The sequence below is a fragment of the Tasmannia lanceolata genome, unplaced genomic scaffold (genome assembly GCF_043159265.1).
Source record: "Tasmannia lanceolata isolate RefF3 unplaced genomic scaffold, GAP_Taslan_0.1 ptg000013l, whole genome shotgun sequence".
Lineage (NCBI taxonomy): Eukaryota > Viridiplantae > Streptophyta > Magnoliopsida > Canellales > Winteraceae > Tasmannia > Tasmannia lanceolata.
In genome coordinates, this window is record NW_027518690.1 from 50259498 (window position 1) to 50278542 (window position 19045).

The 19045-nt window shown below is 39.2% G+C and overlaps 2 protein-coding genes across 2 annotated transcripts; both read right to left on the reverse strand.

The window, feature by feature from the left end:
* Positions 1-678: 678 nt before the first annotated feature.
* On the reverse strand, positions 679-3102 carry EMB1796 (Pentatricopeptide repeat (PPR) superfamily protein). Its single transcript, XM_077395197.1, has one exon. It carries the CDS (start codon positions 2867-2869, stop codon positions 941-943), a length of 1929 nt encoding a protein of 642 aa, XP_077251312.1. The 5' UTR covers positions 2870-3102; the 3' UTR covers positions 679-940.
* A 1035-nt stretch (positions 3103-4137) lies between these two features.
* On the reverse strand, positions 4138-17435 carry LOC143890492 (E3 ubiquitin-protein ligase SINAT5-like). The gene is made up of 3 exons (XM_077395198.1): positions 16890-17435; positions 5481-5867; positions 4138-4703 (listed from the first exon to the last, which is right to left on the reverse strand). The coding sequence occupies exons 1-3, from the start codon at positions 17088-17090 to the stop codon at positions 4338-4340; spliced, it is 954 nt and encodes a 317-aa protein (XP_077251313.1). The 5' UTR covers positions 17091-17435; the 3' UTR covers positions 4138-4337.
* Positions 17436-19045: the final 1610 nt, after the last annotated feature.

Consider the following 19045-nt stretch of genomic DNA (forward strand, 5'->3'; position numbering starts at 1 on the left):
AAAAATAAGTGAAAATGCAGCCCATCAGCGCCCGGAATCAAAGACTACTCAAGTTGGGAACAAGGCCCCAATAGTACAATCTCCTTCCCATGCTACCAGATTCTCAGCCCTCCAAAAAATTGACAATTCCCAATGTTCCAAAGAAGGCCACCATCTTCGACATCCTCTAGTTTTGGGTTGCCCCACTTTGGAAGCTACTAGGGAAGATAGCCCAAGGCAAAATGTTTAAAGCAAGAAAGAAAGAAAAGGAAAATCCCTGGCTCTTCTCCTTCGCCCATCTTCTTCTTGTATTCTCCCCTCCCTATCCAAGCTTCCCCCAAAATTAGGTTAAAGTTGGGGTCTTGGCTGTTTTGAGGAAGTTATGTTATGGTTGTTGGATATTGTGCCCATTTTAGGTTTTGCTTGTTTTGCTTTTAGGGTCCTTTTTTCTTCTTGTGTTGCTGCCCATATGTTCTTTGGGCCCTTCTCTTTTTGGGTGTTGTGTGGTTCCCCAGTCTCTCTTGGAGATGAGGGTTGCTTTTAGTTCTAATTGTAAATCTTTCTTATTTTAATATATCTGGTAGGGGTCCGCCTAACCCCAGCTTACCCATCAAAAATGGAAAAAAAACAGTTGCAATAAGATATTCTGATAACATGAAGCTCTAAACCGCTTGTAATGGAAGATGACAAGCATCAAAATTCACAATCTAAAACAATAATACTAACATTGAAAATGTAATACTCAATCACAGTGAGTTGGGTATAAGCTGATCTAAAACCTAGGTCCTATACGCATCAACATTCCATTCAGACCCTAGAACATATTCCCAATTCCTGTGTACTTACTAAATAAGTCCCATAACAATAACCAGATGATGCTACATTTTCTGCTGCACTTCAGTACTACTACTTCAACAAAGAAAAGTAACATCAAAGAAAACAATGTGAGAACTCACATTTGCTAAGCCACTGTTACCTGTTCAGAAGCTTTGCCATCCCCACTCTTCAATTCTTCAACTGAACCATCATTGTTACTCTGACCATCTTCCACAGGGCTGGCCTCAACAGCCAGACTTTCAGAATTACCCTCTTCCTCGCTAGCCGGCACATCAATACTTGCTGATATAGCCTTAACATTAGCTGCAGCCTTCTCGGCCTCAGCCTCCTTTGCTAGAGCTTCAGCTCTCTCTTTCTCCTTTAAAGCCTCAGCCTCTTTAGCTAGAGCTTCAGCTTTCTCTCTCTCCTTCTCCTCAAACAACCTAGTCAAGTCCTCTTCCCTCCCCTCTTTCCTCAAAGCCTCTTCCACAAAATCGCGTATTTCAGAACTAAATACTTCCTCATTATCTGTCAGCATATCCCCAACCATCTTAAGCACCTCATCTAGCATCCCCGCCTCACAGAATCCCCTCAACATTACATCATAACTCGTCGCATCAGGCTTCAGTTCTTTCTCTACCATCAGATCAAAAAAGCGCTTTGCCTCGTTGATCTTACCTGCCTTCACCAACCCACCAATCACCTTATTATAGACAACAACATTTGGTCTCAGCCCTGATTCCACCATCTTCTTGAAATACTCAGCCGCATCATCAACCCGATTCTCTCCGAAACAAGCATCGATAATCAAAACATAAGTGAACTCATCTGCACTAACTGTCTGCTCACCCATCTCTCTATAAATATCCTCTGCCTCAACAACCATCGCATTAGCACAAAGCTGTTCGATCAAATTGTTATAAGACAACACATCTGGAACACATTTCTTCTCACCCATCTTCCTAAAAACCTGAATCGCCTCCGTAAACCGCCCTTGGACACAAAACATATCCACCATAACATTAAAGCTCCCCAAATTCACAGTAAGCCGCCTTGGCGGATCATGCTCCTCCATCATCCGACCAAACAGTTGTGCCGCCTCATCAAACTTCCCATTCTTACTCAACGCATCCAGCACCGAATTATAAGCAATTGCTCCCATCCTAACCCTAGAATCACCCAGCAGCACTTCATCACAACAACTCATTGCCTCCGTCTCCATCCCTTTCTTAAAATGCCCTTTCATCAAAGACCCATAAACAACACCATCTGGCACAAACCCACCCAATTTCTCTCTCAATTCAGCGTAAATCTCTAATGCCTTATCAGGGTTCTCATTCTTAACAAAACCCAACATTAGATGATTGTAGACAATTGGGTCAGGAGCAAGCCCCTTGGCAAGCATCTCGTCCTTAAGGGCGAGAGCACGATCGAGCTTGGAATTGTCGGTAGTGGCCGCAAGGGCTTTGATGAGAATTCGGTAGGTGGTAGGGGAAGGATTGAAAGGGGCATCATTGATGAGCTGTTTGTAGTGTTCTAGAGCAGTGTCGGTTTTGCGGCAATCACAATAAGCATTGATAAGGAGATTATGGGTTATGATATTGGGTACGACCGCGGCCTGAGTAATGAAGCGATGGAGGGAGAGGAGGTCGGAGTAGCGGGATTGGCGGAGGAGGGCGGAGAGGACGGAGTTGCAGGTGAAGACGGTGGGGCGGCAATTGGAGTAGATGGAGTGGCGGACGAGGAGAGAGGCTTCGTCGAGATCGTTTTGGCGGATTAGGGTTAGGATTCGGTTGTGGAGGTTGAGGCGGTTGCCGGAGAGGACGGAGACGGAATCGGGGAGTTTGGGGGCGTTGGGATTGGGAGGAGGTTGGCGGGGCTGTTGTGGTTGTTGGTGGTGGCGGAGGGCGTTGAGAGGTGGCTCGATGCGGAGGCGCCGCTTTCTCCGGCGGCGTTCGGCAGCGGCTTCTTCCGGGGAGGCGAAGGAGAAGGGGCGGAGGGAGAGGAGGGAAGGAGAGGAGTAGGGTTTGGGGGTTTTAAGACGGAGGAAGAATAGGGGTTTTGATAGAGCCATGGAGTAGGGTTTTGATGCGGAGAGAGAGAGAGAGAGAGAGAGAGAGAGAGAGAGAGAGAGAGAGATGTTTGACGAGGGCGTGATCTCGGGCTAATACAATGAGAGAAGCCTGCGATTAGGGTTTTCGGGTTTTGAGAAGGAGGAAAAACTAGGGTTTGGATAGAGACATGGAGGAGGGTTTTTGTAGGGTTTAGATATGGAATGGAAGAAGAAGCAGATATTAGAGAGAGAGAAAGATGGAGATATGTTTCACGAGGAGTCGCCCTAATACGATGAGAAAAGCGCCCCCCTAAACGGATAAAATCCCCACCCTCAATGGTTCACTGTTTGAGGATAAATTCACCCCTGTGACGGTTTTCTTTGCCTTTAAAACTTAAGATTTTATACTGTGTAAGCCTTTATAGTCCCTAATGTTATAATTAAAGAGTACTGAAAGAACCCACTATAGGAGGATGATCCAAACCGTCCATATGATGGGCCATAACCTAAATAGGTTGTGCCCAAAATATCATTTTCATAGGATGATCCCAGTCCTCCGATCTATAGAAGTCTCCATAATATGCTGTTAATCTTTAGTTCGGAGGGTTGGGATCATCCTATGGAAGTTTTTTAAGGCACAACCTATTTACGTTATGGCCCATCATATGTGATGGGGTATAAAAAGGTAACCCAATCACCAGTTGACACGTGGCACCAAGGGTAAAAGTGGGGTAGGTTACACACCAAGACGAGGATAAGCAAGTAATTACGCCCCAGGAGAAAATCCTAAAACTTTGTGCTACCCAGTCACAGATTGATACATGTCCAAAAACTCTGTAATAGACAGATCATAGCCGGCAATTATGTTAATCTCATGTGGGGGGCGCCTGTTGCTAATTTTTATTAATTATCTATGGGTTTTGCTTAGGGCACTTCGTAATTCACCTGTTTGGAGAATGTTTTGAGACTCCTTTTTTAATCAAAACATGTTTTCAATACACCTTAATGAAAACCCATTATTCACAAGCCGTTGATCGAGCAATTGGGACTGTCAGATAAGGGTAATTTTCTGGCCATCTCATCTCCCATGATAAGCTCTACTAACTCAACCAACTATCAACACCTCAGTAAAAACTTAAAGCCCTGTAAAAAAAAAAAAAAAAAAAAAAGGAGAAAGAATGAAAGACAATAAATTAAGAAAATTCTTCATTACTGAGCTCGGTGCATTTAAAAATACAAGTTCAATTTAAAATATCCCATCTAATATTGTCACTGGAGGAGGAAAAAAAAAGAAGAAAAAATAGCTTATTAGTTAATTAATAGAAGCTCACACCTCAGTATCCATATGTTTCAACACTCCCAACATCTCTATTCATAATTAAAAACCACAAGAGTAGAGTGCCAGTTGATACAAAAACAACCCGAAAAGCGATAAAAATACAACACACAGACACAATTAATACACTCAAGGGGGGTGCATTCGCGCACTTCAGGTACAATGGTTGGGTATACATACTCCATTATCAGGGTTCTGTTGCTCCTTCCAAATCCGGCCAGTAACCCGTAGCTTCAGCTCTTTCCTGTCACCGCCGGAGAAGAAGAGTGCCATGTTTCTCTGGATTATGAGACCATCGTGACTGTCACGGACTTTCCTATGGCTGTCTCGGATGCTCCGAGGGGTGCCTTCCCATATGAGCTTCCTACCATTCGCCCCGACCTCAAGACTGTAACTGAAATTCCTTGCATCGGATTCATCGCCCATGAAGCGGAGAAATGCCATGTAGACGGGCGCCGCCACGCCAAGCTGGAAAGCCTCAAAGTGCAAGCAGAAGTACTGCCCAAAACAGTTGAAGACCTGAAAAATAGAGAGCAAGAAACAGAGACGCGTACAACATATCATATTCACAACTCACAACAGTCAGGAAAAAAAAATCATGTAACTGTTCAAGAATGCAAATAACACCAGAGACGAGTGTTGTTTGTTTGAAGATACTCCAATGGTGTTATTCTTCTTTTTTCTGAAGATGTAAACAGGATCCCTCGAGGTGCATTAGGCAGAAACAATAGATGTAGATGCAATCTTATCAACTCATACTCTGTTTCCCTCTCTGCATCAACTAGTTCTTCCCAAATAATCCATTTATACAAAAGCAAAGACAGCATTGCAATAAAGTTGTCCAGAATTCAGAAGAAGTGGTTACCATAGTACTTGGTCTGTTCAAGAAAAAATCAGCTTGTTTTCATCATCTACTTAAAATAAAAAACACTTCGGACATTCTCGAAGATCAGAGCCCGAAACATCTTCCAAACCCAAACAGTGCAGCAATCAGGATTTCTTGATCCTCCCAAGAAATACATAAAAGTGTCTTAACACTAATCAAATATGAATATAATAGTAAGTAAGACTTTGCTTCCATTCTTGTTGTTTTAATAGAATCTAATGATAGTCAAGTATCCTTAAATCTATCAGAGACTTCAAACCGCATTCCAAACAATGTAACGTTGTTTCTTCTGTTTATTTTATTGATAAACTATGATATCATACACAGCATTTACAGTAGTAAAACATATGTATATATGTACTGGAGGAGGACCCACTAGCATGATTTTTGAAATATGCACATGAACATACCGTCAACATCCAGGTGGCATTCTCAACTTCGCGGGGATTAGACTTGACATATCGATGGTTGAACGTGCACCCAGTGTGCATGTCTACTTTGTGGTCATCCCTTAGATGTGCAACTAGAAAAGGAATATCTCCAACAACAGAGCATTCAGAACCTGCATATGGGCAGGTATATGGTCTGAAGTTACACTGAGCTTCATGTTTGAGCTTGCTGTAGTATGGGAAAATCCCCGGGCAGCCATGCGTGTGGTATTTGCAAGGTAGTTCGAGTGACTCAGCCACCTTTTCCAATGCTAGACACCTGATGTCTCCAAGCTCCTGTCTACATGTAGGGCACCTATTATGCACCCTCGATTTACAGGTGGAGCAGAGTGTATGCCCATTATGACACTGCAAGAAGAGCACTAATCGTTAGAATTATATATCTGTGCACCTGGAAAAGATGACCAGACACAAATACAAATATTTGAAAAAAAACCCACAATACCAATAATTTTGAGAAAACACAGTAAAATAACCCATCCATGTCTTGTTCCTAATTCGCTCTTGGTTCCAGCTAATGCCAGAAAATATCATGTGCAAGCAGAATAAAAAGCAGTTCTTGATCACCACATGTCCATGCACAATTCAACTAAATCCTTCTGAGTAACTCTCCATGCTTCCTGTGTTGAATAAAACTATAGATATGGAACTATGTCAAATAAAACTATTGCCACTAGGAGCATGTAGGCCTATGCAAATATGATTGGAGAATATGGCCAAGATATGCCAGTTGTTGTGGTATAGATGGATATTGAATAAATGTATCGAAAGTCTACAACACAGACCTGGGCAGGAAATAAATAAGCCCAGGACAAACCTAGAATAACTTTTTGTTTACTTTAATTTGCAAGTACAGATGCATAACTTGTGTTATTGTAGGTTTAATCAGTATAATTTTGGTTTAAAGTTCAACTTCCCCAATACGAATCATCATAGCAAGATGGATCAAAGAGGAAATAGAGTTAACATATTAGTTAAGAATGTTCCTGTTAGTAAACTGTCCAAATTAATTTTCTTTCGCACTTTCTGACTCATCAAATTGGTTTTGTTTTGGATTGCAGCTTACAACTTAGATCCATTATAATATGTAATCTTATAATAGCATGCAATATAAGTGGCCTACGAAAGTTTGAATACTGGTGCAAGTATTGACGGAGACTTGATTAACAACAAACATGATCCCGGGTCTACGAAAGTTTAAATACTCCTCAACATTTTGATAGAGACTTTATTAACAACAAACATGGTGTCTGGTCTACGAAAGTTTAAATACTCCTCAACTTTCTCACAACATTGCAATCTACTTCTGAATTATCTAAAAGAGATTTCTCTTTTCAGCCAAAAGTTTCTTATTTACAATTTTACCTAAGCAGCAGTAGGTAGTTTCTTATTTACAATTTTACAATTTAGAACTCTTTCCCAGCCCAAACAAGTTGCCAAATCCCCTAAAAAATTCTGCTATTCAAGGTAGAAAAGAAAATTCCCAAATTTGAAGTCCAAAACTCAAATAGAAGCTCTTTGTAAAACCCATCTCTAACTCATCAATAAGTCATTGCTCATTACAAATCCCCTGAATTAAAATCAGCATGATCTCCAAGTTTGCGGAGTTTTCAGACTATAGGGGGGTCTCTGCTGATGTCAGAATGATGCCATGATGATGCTATGGTGAACGATATGACCTATTTTGGGTCTTTCCTCTTTTCCCTGCAGCTGTAGGTCTTAAGAAGAGATTAAGAGGGGGTTTCAAAGGGATGGGGGTCCACTGAATTTGCATCGCAATCATACTACGCCTTTGGAATACATAGCAGAAAATGTCTCATTGCCAAATAGGAAAGCAAGCCAAGAAATCACTGATCGAGCCAGACAAAGATCCATGGATTGGTAAAAACCACTAGTCACTTGGGTGAGTTCAACTCTCCTGCCATTAAATTTCCCCTTGTTATACAGACGTTTCAAAATCACACCTCACAGGGTGATCTACATGATTCTTATGGCTAAATAGTTGCCAAAGTAATGAATCTAGGATTGCAGGATCAACCACATTAAGGGAGCTCTCGTCTTGTGTGTCAAATGGCCCGTAAAGAACTTTGGAAGATATAGGCAACCAAACCACAGAATCTGATAAGGACTAGTTACATCATATCTTTGGGGACTGGGTGCTGATGTTATCTCTCTCTTACAGAAATAACAGCATAACCACCAATTCCTAGTTTTGGGGACCATGCCTGCTTTTACTATGACATGAGGGATTCTTTCCTTTTGGCCAATCCATCCACATCATTTTTGAGGTTCTTAAATGCAACATCAATCATATAAGAGACATGAAAATAAAGCCATATTCGTAGATAAGGTCAACACCAGACATGAACATATAACCATATTCATAGAAGAGTTTGTAGATGAGGTCAACTCTGCCAGAAACCTTGTCAAAATCAGCAAGAAAGAGCATTCACAGCTTTTATAGCCATGACACAAGTGCCAGTAGCTTCTAGGACAAAACAATGACGATATCATCCATTATCGACAGTCAGAAGCACTTGTAAGTATGTTGCACATCTAGGCACATAGATCTTCAATTTTTCTATTAGTTAAACACAAACAATCAACCTTAACCATTACACATTCTACAGGTGATATATCTCATGAATCATTATACAAGGCATCATTAACAGCAGACATTCAGTGCAAGAAATCCAAAAAAAAAAAAAAAATCAAGATATTTTAGGATAGCAACACATTATAGAAGTGAATGGTTCTTGTTGAAGGGCGTTCTACTATACTGGGTTTACCAACCTCAAATACTGGTTCACCTATATGACTTATACTCATAGGTAGCATCTCAATCACTAATGCTTTTCTTGTGTCCACAGTTAAAGTAGATGTTGTCACTTGTCCATTGAGAATCTGAGATTACTAGGAGAAAAAGCGTAGGAGGCTGGTTATTATTGACAATAATTGAGAATATGCATTGGCACATATAATTTCGATGTCTAACAAGTAATAACATGTCCACTAAATGTGATATCATCAATAAGGTCTATCTTTTTTTTGAAAATTGAAGGTCTATCTCAGTTAATAAATTTCACAATCAGTGATATCAAACATATACTAGGTCACAAAGAGAAGCACTCATCTCAAGATTAGATTAAATGACTTTCAACTTCATCCTTTTTTCGTATGGAGATGATTTTCAACTTTTATTTTTCTGTGAATGGCTGATGATTTTCTACTTACATTTCAGCATGCCCATGTCTGGAATCCCTAGAAGTCTTACCCATATATTTTGAATGAGTATACCTTTCTGTCTTACTCGTATATTTTGAATGAGTATAACAAATTTTGTTCTTCAAATGCAAACATTCAACTGTCATATTAAATTATTGAAGGCAAATAACACATTTTCGTTGAAAAGAAATATTCTTGAGATGCCTTGGCAATGTTGTAGTCATACGTTCAAGAAATTAGCATTTCTCAAAACTTTTCTTGTCTTCAAATTCAAGGTCAAATGGGGTCTCATTGATCCAAGTATTGCAATACCAATGATTTAGGATGGTTCTCCTCTCAAGCTACAGGCACAAAAGCATGGTTTTACTCTCAAGCTATAGGCAGTTACGCACAAAAGCATGGTTTTAAATTTCCACTGAAACCGAGACGAAACGACCAAAATGTTTCCGTTTCCATCCCCACCGAAACGACCGAAAAGCATAAACCAAAATCACAAGTGTAACAGTGGTATACTATATCAGTATGTGTTACATAATTATATTTATATAAATTGCATGCGAAATGTGGTACACGTATTATGTATAAATATCATGTGAAATTTGATATGTACTAAATTATCAGACTGCGCAACAGTGTATGTCACTAGTTGTTCTATGTTTTTAAATCATTATGGGTGGTTGTCTTGCTTATGTGATGATTTCTTAAGTGTGTATTTATGTTAATTCTTGCATTTCCTGAAGTTTCATCTTCGCATTCTGTCATTTGCATATGTTTCCATATGTTTCTAGAATTTTACAGGATTTTCATTGAAATTTCCAACCCAAACCGAAACATTTCCGTTTCCATGGTGACCGAAACCGAAATGTAAACCTTTCCCAAAAGGCATCATGGCTTTCTCTAGGATCCATGGTGACACCTTTTCAGAACCTTTTGCTGAAGTTCCACAGTAAAACAGACTTCCACTACATGGCTCATGCAGTATCCAATCTTCTAAACAAATGAGGTCTTTTGTGGATGCATGAAAATTCACATTTGTGGATACAGTGACTAACATAAAAGGTTTAGGGTTTTCAAATGTCTACAAGCATATGGTTGCACATGGTTTAGCAATACATTTAGTGTTTTCAAATATCTACAAGGGGCTACAGGCACTACAATTCTATATAACTGTAAGTCCCATAGTTCAAAAGCTAGGTAGGTGATGCAGGACAATACCTAGAATAGGGAAGATCCTACACTCCTAATAGGATAAAGGTTTAGGAAATATTTAAGGCTAACATAGAATACTAGAAAACACTTAAAAGACTAACCTAAGACTGAATTAACATGTGATTATTTTACGGGTAGCAACAAAACGGGGTCAAATTAGCTCAATTTAGGCCAAAAGGGTGTTTTGGTAATTTCTGCAAATCTGGAAATTGGTTTAATACTGCTGTCCAAATCTTAGGATAGGGTTTAGAAGGTAAAAGAAAGGTTAATCTAGGGTTTAGGCTCTGATTTGGTAGTAGGTTTAGGCTACGGGTCTTTTAAAAGGGTTTTCGGGCTTGAAAATGGTGAAAATTGCAATAAAGCTCAAAAGGGGTTTAAAGCTAGGGTTCTTGCATGTTTAGGCTAAGGTTTAATCATAAAAACAATCCCTCAAAATCTCAAAACAAGATCTTGAAGAACGAGGGAGATCTATGGATTTTGGGTTTTTGTAGTTTAGGGTTCAAGAACAAAGAAAAAAAGAAAATTTGATCTACTAACCTTCTTTGTGCTGATTTGATTAAAGAAATAGAAGAGAGGAGATAAGAGAAGATGGTTCCAAACCAACAAGAGGAGAGGAGAAGAGAAGAAGAAATCCAAGCCACAATAGCTCTCACAAAAGAAAATTTCAATTTTATTCAATATTCCAAACTCTCTTTACATTGCTTTGATAAGATATATTTATAAGAAAAGAAACCCTAAAAACTAACTTAATACCCGAGCAACTAATCATAGCCTTCCATCTAAAATAACATAAATAAAACCTTGACTAAAACTTACCTAAAATAGTAAATCCCGTAATAGACACTTACCATATTCTAAAACTGCCTATAACTTAGCCAAATCAAGTCTAAATCGCGTAATCTTGGGCTCTTTAGATAGGTAATAGAAAAACCTTTCTAAAAATACCAAAATCAGCCCAAAAGAACAAGATTTGATGCCCTAAAAAAATACTGCAAATAAAATGAAGAAAATAGTACTTCAAATATAAAAACTTGTTCATCGCCAACGACTGGAACAATCTTTATGATTTTCATCCACATCAGTAGGTCTGGAGTTCAACCCTGGAGAAAGGGGGCAGAATGGAGGGAAGAAAGATCGTGAAAGAAAAGGAGGATACAATTGACTCATCCCTAGGCATATCACTTATCATAATTCAAGCACCTGCAATGAGTATTACAGTATTTCGAGAGTACTTCTAGCTATCATAATTCATAGGTTGTATTGGAACATATATACTGAAGTATGCTCATTATAGATTATACCATAACAAAGTTGGTTGAATAAGATTATGCATTGAGTTGTCAACATGATGATTTTTTAAAGCAATAACAGTTTATTAAAAGAAAAGGCAGTGAATTACAAGATGTGCACAGCTTGCCTACTACCATGGTTTTAAATTTCGGTATCGGTACCGGTTTCGGACACCACCGAAATCAAAATTTCGGTCGAAATCCGTCGAAACAATAAAAACACTATTTTATTTGATACCAAATTTCGGCTGAAATTTCCGAAATTTTGAGTAAAATATTAAATAAATAAATAAAAAAAAACAGTTTTTTGGGTGAAATTTTGGGGAAAACGAAATTTCGGACGAAATAAAATACCAATTCGGGTATTAGTGATTTCGCTGTCGGTCTCCACCGAAATCCGAAATTTCGGTGGATTTCAGTGGAGAACGAAACCGAAATCGTGTAAAACCCGAAACCTTACAAAATTTTGTTTTTCTCGTAAGGAAAATCCCAAAAAATCTGGAATTTTGACGTTATTTAATATTCTTCCGAAATTTCGAGCGAAACTACAGAAATTTCAGTTTCAGTGAGGACCGAAACACATTCCAAAACCGAAATTTAAAACCTTGACTACAACTAATACATTTCTATTAGCTCCTTCTTTGGCAAGGGCATCGGCAACATATTTTTTTTCATAGCAATCCTTAAAACATGGAAAGATTCTTCACAAATGTCAAATATCTCCTTGAGCACGTGAGCCAATCTCCAAGGAAACCATTACTTCTTCATAACGCCCAAGGCCCAGCCTATCATGTTCATGGAAACACCTTCAACCCATACAGCCCTCTTACTTCATATTTGAAGATACACAAATATGAACATGATGGAATCACCTTCAACCCATACAGCCCTCCCCTTTGATGGAAACCAAAATACTGACAGGATCAGAGAAAGCCAAACTAGCCTCCCCCATATTATCCCTAAAGATCACCCCCCATCCTAGCTGGCCCCAAATTCCCGAGAGAGCAACCTTCAAAATTCAGTATGAAAGCATGCCGATAGGGCAGATTCCACTTTGCTGCTTTCTTATCCTTTTTCACTGTTGACTCCACAATCTCCATTCATTTTCCAAATAAAGTATTGTGTTGAAACTCCACAAAATTCCTCCCTCATCAATGCCAAGCTCACCGTTTTATTTTTAATTTTGAATAACACCCTTCTTATTGGGACTTCATCTTCAAAAATGTATTGGTTGCTCTACACAAATGGTTCAACACATGGAATATGGGCCCATAACCATAAAACCTTGCCTTTGATCCCAAGATGCTTGCATCTCATTCTCCTCTAGAAGATCCCCCAAAGAATTCGGGAAGACACAATAGAGACCAAACCATGTCAAAACAGCATATCAAATTCTTTTAGCCACCTTGCAATGTATGAAGATGCAGTTACCCATCTCCTCCGCTTCCGTGCACATAACACATCTATTAGCTAGCCTTAATCTCTTCCTCTTAAATATATCCAGCGAGTTGGTCTTTTTAAGCATTGTCGCCCAACAGGAACTTTGCACTGTAAGCAGGAATGAGCCTTCCTAATCCTAACCCAGTTCCTCTCAAGTTTGTCTTCTTTTAACAATATGTTGAAGCAAGACTCAGCCAAGAGTGGCCAAGAGAATTCGACACCCAAATTTGTTGATCATATTCCATCTAAGAAATATGCCATCCTGTAGACTCCTAGGACACATCCCCAACCCAACCCCCCGCCAGGAACCTCTCAAAATAATCAGAATGGCTCACTCCTTTATCCCTAGAAATCCTATAGAGACTCGGGAAAGCTTGACACAGAAGGGACATTTCCTTGCCACCTATCCTTCCCAAAATTTAATCAACTCCCCATCCCTTCACCAATCCCCCCTCCCCTCTACTTCCCACCCTAAACCTAATCCCTGAAAGAAACTATTCCCTGAATTAACAAGCAGACCTCCAAGATCCTGAGCCTCTTCCTCTTCCTACATCTTACAATCCGAACCACCCTAGCCTAGCCACCTTTCCCCATATTTGTTCACAACTACCTTTCTCCATAGAACCTCTCTCGTCCCAATCCTCGACAACCACTTCCTTAGAAAAGCATTCTCCGACCACTTCTTGGGAAAGAAACTTCCATACGAAAATTTCCGCAGTTGTATTTTGTAGGATTTTCATCAGATCAGACTGCAGCTGTAATCAACCTAGTTTATGATCTGTTTTGCATTATTTCTTCATCTCTTGAATTTTTAGCAGCAAAAGGTGAATCCTGCAACTTTTTTGGATGAGAATTACTTCTTAGTTGAATCACGATTTGGATTTTCTGGTTGATACCTATAACCAAAAGCTTCCCCTAAAAAGGTAAGTAATGGAGCATGAATTATTCCATTACTTAGACTGATAAGAACCACCTTATGTGAACATTTCCATTCACAAGATACAGAAGAGCTTCTGATGTTTTATTTAAGCTATTATATGCTTTACAAGATCCATCCTCTCTTATCTTCTGAATAGCATTGCATTTACAAGGAGACAGAACAAGGTACTTGTTCCATATCACATTGCTTCTTGTGATCCACTGATCCACATTACATGTGTATCATGTCCAAATCACACGGAAGAAATAACAAATACCCTTGTCATGGAAACATCCCTTGTTCCACATATTCATAATTTTGTGATCATATAGGAAACGTTCACAGTTTTCTGGGGTAAATACTTAAAGGTTAAGTGCTAGGCCACTAATTCTATAGAAGGCCCATTACATGACAAGGAAGGAGAAACCTCCACCTGCCACATGGCAACACCAAGTTCAACATACGTTTCAAATCAAAGTCAAAGATATGACTCATCTTAGCAAGGAAATCCTGCACTGCTGTCCAACCTTACCATATTTGGATATAATTATTACAGCAAAGAATCATGCTGGGACTTAAGGAAAACTGATGTCCTGACTTGCTACATTTGGAGACTTGCATATATTTGAGCAAAGATTTGTCAACAGCTGTTGCAATCTATGACCATAGATTGGCAACTTACTATGTTTACTTTGATGAGTTTCCAAAGCTTACAAAGCAAACGTATTCTCCATATCCATTGTAATCTTGTAAATGTAGATCTGTGATTCTATAATTGTATATAAATATACATCATGTCAATGTCCAAAATACACAGAGAAAAATACAAAGAGCTGCTGATTCTTCTCTTTAATTCTTTGTATCCTAAAACTCTATAAATTCCACACCAGCACATGATAGTATATTATACCATGTAAAGAACACTTAATGGAAAAAGAGTCAGATGAACAGAAGCAAAGATATTTGCCAAACACGAAGCAATACAAACTTCTACACGACGTTTGTATGTAACACTACACATCTTCCAGTGGAACAGCGAGGCATAGAAAATTCAGCCTTTATTTGTGTGTGTTTTGGGGGGAACACTAAAATGGAACTTTGGATGCAAGTATACATGGCGCTGCTGAGGTGTCTAGCAGATTCCTGGGCTTTGGCAAATGACCTAGCCCCTTTCACGTTAGAAGAGCAACAGGCCCAGGGTATATAGCACGATGAACCAATGTGAATAAGAAAAAATAAATTAGTAACAAGCATGATCCATAATTCCAAACCTTTTGAAAGAATATATGAACATGATTGTAGTCAGAAAGTAAATCACTTTTTTTTAATAATAAAACACTTAGGGGCCATTTGGATACACGGATTTTAGAATCTTGGATTTCCTCGAAATCCTAGATGGGAGACAAGAGAAGAAGGAGACCGTCCGTTTCACTTCTCTCTAGAATCTTGGATTTTAAGTAAGAAATCTAGGTTTTAGAAATCTCTCCCCCATCCTGAGATTTCTAAAACGTGGAAACATGGGATGATCTCCTACTCTCTTGCTGACAGAAAGAAGGGTGAGAAATCAGAAAACGACTGCTGGGCTCCTTCTCTCGTCTCCCATTAACCGATTTTGAGAAAATCCAAGATTCCAAATCCACGTATCCAAACGGCCCCTTAAGAAATCTTTTTTTTTTATTTTAAAGATGACTTTATTAATGAGAAAATTGATAAGGGGACAAGATGTCCCCAGCCGGAGCCTGGGCCAATCAACCCGCGACCATTACAACAAGGAGATACAATATAAAACAGTAAGCAACTACCCAGCCCTAGCCCCCATTACATTCCCATAATGCTCATCGAGTCCAGGGAAAAGCCCTGTTTAGCCAATTCGTCCGCCGCTTCATCAGCCGAGCATCTCCTATGGTTGATAATTGTCCAGATTGAATGAATTAAGTCCTTTACTTCCGCAATGTAGTTCCTCAGCCGCCAAGGTCCCTTTGATTTTTCCGAAGCCCATGCGATCACATTAGCCGAATCCTCCTCTACTATTAGAGGTTTGGAGGAATATGATGAGTACCACTTGATGCCGAATAATAGCGCCCTCACTTCCACCTCATTTGCATCACATATTCCAATCGGTCCCGAATAAGACATCACCGTGCGTCCGTTTTCATCCCGAAAGAGACCACCAATCCCAGACCTCCCTAGATTTTCGATAGAGCTGCCATCAAAATTCAACTTTAACCATCCCGTCGGTGGAGCCTTCCATTTCGGGGTTGTCTGTTGCTTTGCTTTCCTTTTCCAGATAATTGCGGTCCAATACCTCATAACATCCCCTATTCGGAAGGTGCCTCCTTTAGTAATCTTGACCCAACGAAATCAACTCCACCTTTACTTCAGTACCGATACAGTCAAGAGATTTTATCTTGTCTCCAAATATGCGATTGTTTCTTTCTTTCCAAATATTCCATATGACGGAATATGGGAGTAATTTCCAAAGCAAATTACCGGTCTCACCAAACCCACCACCCGTCCAGTTAATGAGAGCTCTACTAATCGATTTCTGGAAAGGCCCCTTAAGAAATCTCAGAATAAAATTGATATAGCTATCACTGATATATGGAAAATCAGACAAGTCCTCTATGTTAACCATAACAGACAGACACCAAAACATCTAGAAACCAAAACTAAAATGAAGAGAAAACTAACATACCTACATATTCTTGTTAAATAGGAAGATCCCCTCCGATAGTCAAATGCACATTAAAAATTACTCACATCCTACACATTATCTTCATTGAAAGGAAACATGAAGCAAAACCCATGACCATCAGACCAATAACCACCACACAAGCTAAAATAAATAAAAAAATATCATATAAGCAAGTCCCATTTCAAGATCAGATTGAAAAAGGTACATGAAAAATAAGTACAACCAAAGGCAAAATCAAGATCAAATTGAAAATTTATAAAAACTCATATCCCATTTCGTCCCAATCCAATTAGCCAGTGACCCTAGACCAGACAGAAATCAATTGAGAACACCATATCATCAGATCAACGAATTCTTCAAAACCCATGTTCTTTCTTTATTTCCCCCAATTTTAGTCCCCTGTAATCCTACAACGATTTAGAACACTCAACCACCAAAAAAAAAAACCCATTCCCACAAACGAATTCTTCAAAACCCATCACATTCCCAAGCCAACATACACATCCAAACCAATATAAACCCAAAACCCAATAAACCAACAAAGAAACATAAAACCCCAAAATCATTAAAAAAAAAAAAAAAAAAAAACCGACCTGGTGGATTGGTGGGTACATGGAATTAGTGCAGACTGGGCATTCGAGGAGCTCATGAACGCTGGTCGCCGGAGGAATAATCGCCGGCAGAATCGCCGGTGGGATAGAGATATTGTAGGGTTTGGAGAACGGATGGTGATGGGTTTCATCCTCCTCCATCCCATCCGATGATGAGATGCATTCAATGTTATCCAATTCCATTCATAAAAAAAAAAAAACCTAATCCTTATTGGGTTTTTTTTTTTTATCTTTGAATTGCCTCTCTCTTTCTCTCTCTCTCTCGAGAAAGAGAGAACAACACAGACAAAGATCGAAACCAGAGAGAGAGAGAGAGAGAGAGAGAGAGAGAGAGAGAGAGAAAACCCACCGAGAGGTGCTTTTTGTTCCCTTATCCCAGTTATGAGGGATTGAAGCTTCACCGTCGAAAAACAATAGCAATAGCAAACTAAATGAAAATGAGAAATAACTGATCAAATATCCAACGAATTTGAGTTTGGGAGAGAGAGAGAGAGAGAGAGAGAGATTAAAAAGCGAAATGCAACAGATGCGGAGAAATGTAATAATAAACCTATGCGGGAGCATAGAATCTAAATATTCGCAGTATCCTTTTCGGACATTTTTCTCGTGATACGATAAATTAGGATTTGGTAATTATCGTTCAAATCTCGTCATTTGCCGTAGGATAAGAATAAGGTTTCAGTAAAATGAACCATTTATGAATCCTTTGCATCCTATGTTCCTATAATTTTAAGGAATGAGGTGGTGGCAATTATTTATGGATGACCAACCCATGGTTCGCAGTACCACTGGAAAAGTGCAGATACACCTAACATCGACCATTGTGATCAATAGGAAGTGATATAAGGTCCAATTAAGCCATCCACAATGACTCCAAAACCGAAGAAGCATTGTCACTCGATCATTATCAAACTGACTGCAATCTTTTTCTGTCCGTGAGGATCCCACCAGAGCGCTTTCTACTTCTAATTCTAATAGGCCATGAACTAGATCAGAATCATTCTCAACGAATCCATAAGAAGTGATCCCATTTTTTTCATCGGGTCCGGGTGGAGACCAAAGATCTTGAGCGACCGATCCGGCAGAACAACTCAAAAGATAAAGAAGTATCGTTAATTTCTTCATGCTCGTTCCAAGTTCGAAGTACCATTTGTACAAATAAGAGCTTAGAGATGACATTACTTAATCTTTTAAACTTAAGCAGAGTTGGGTTCCATCTTCCAGTGATATGAACTGCCCCATTTCATACTTCTCTTTCTCTGGATCTTCTAAAGGAAAATATTAGTGGCAAAAGAACAAGTTGGGTCTACATATTTGCATGGTCTAAATCATTTATTTGTTGGTCCTCGCGATAGGACGTCCCCCAAAATTATCTTAACAAAGTCTGCTAGAGCCCATAGAACTTCAATGGGCTTGTCTCATAATCAAAACATGGCAGTGGGAATACCGAATACCAGTGGCCTTATTAAATGAATGGTACTGGGAATATCAATGGCCTTAATAAATGAAGAGATTTTGCGGAAAGCCAATTCACTGTTGGCTTTTGCAGCCACATGGGTTACCTTTTTGTCAAATTTAGTCTTATTCTTTCTATTGATCTGAGGTGGCTGTTCTATCCTGCAAAAGCCAGCCGTGAAATGGCTCTCCATGAAATTGCCCATAAATCAATGTATTTTAATGATTTTGGCCCCCCAAAATATAGATTAAAATATCTGAAGTGAAAATAAAATGAGAGCGATCTGACCATTATTTTAGCTTTTGGATCTGGGGTTTACATTGTTTTGTGTGGATCTTATTATTTATAACTTTCATAGCTATTGTGTTTAGAGAGACTTTGATACAAATAAAATACTAATAAAAATAATAATACATGTCTAACAGTCTATTATGAAAAAATAAATCTAATAGATGCTAAGACCACTTAATCACATTAGTTCCCAACATGAAAATAACTCGACTGATCATATCCTCACGAAGTCTTGTGAATCCCAGATTCGCATCAATTTGGTATCAAACCCCTAGGGTTTGCATTAGATTTAATAGGCAATTTCGCAGAAAGCCATTTCGGGGCTCACATTTTCAGGAGAACAGCCACCTCTTAGCAGGTTTTGTCATATTCTCTTGAAAAAGTGAGCAGC

Coding starts and splice junctions, on each gene's coding strand:
- EMB1796 (XM_077395197.1), bottom strand. CDS start 2,869: ATGGCTCTATCAAAACCCCTATTCTTCCTCCGTCTTAAAACCCCCAAA.
- LOC143890492 (XM_077395198.1), bottom strand. CDS start 17,090: ATGGAATTGGATAACATTGAATGCATCTCATCATCGGATGGGATGGAG. Junction 5,868..16,889: donor TGTACCCACCAATCCACCAG/GTCGGTTTTTTT, acceptor CTCTTCTTGCAG/TGTCATAATGGGCATACACT. Junction 4,704..5,480: donor ATGCCACCTGGATGTTGACG/GTATGTTCATGT, acceptor TCTATTTTTCAG/GTCTTCAACTGTTTTGGGCA.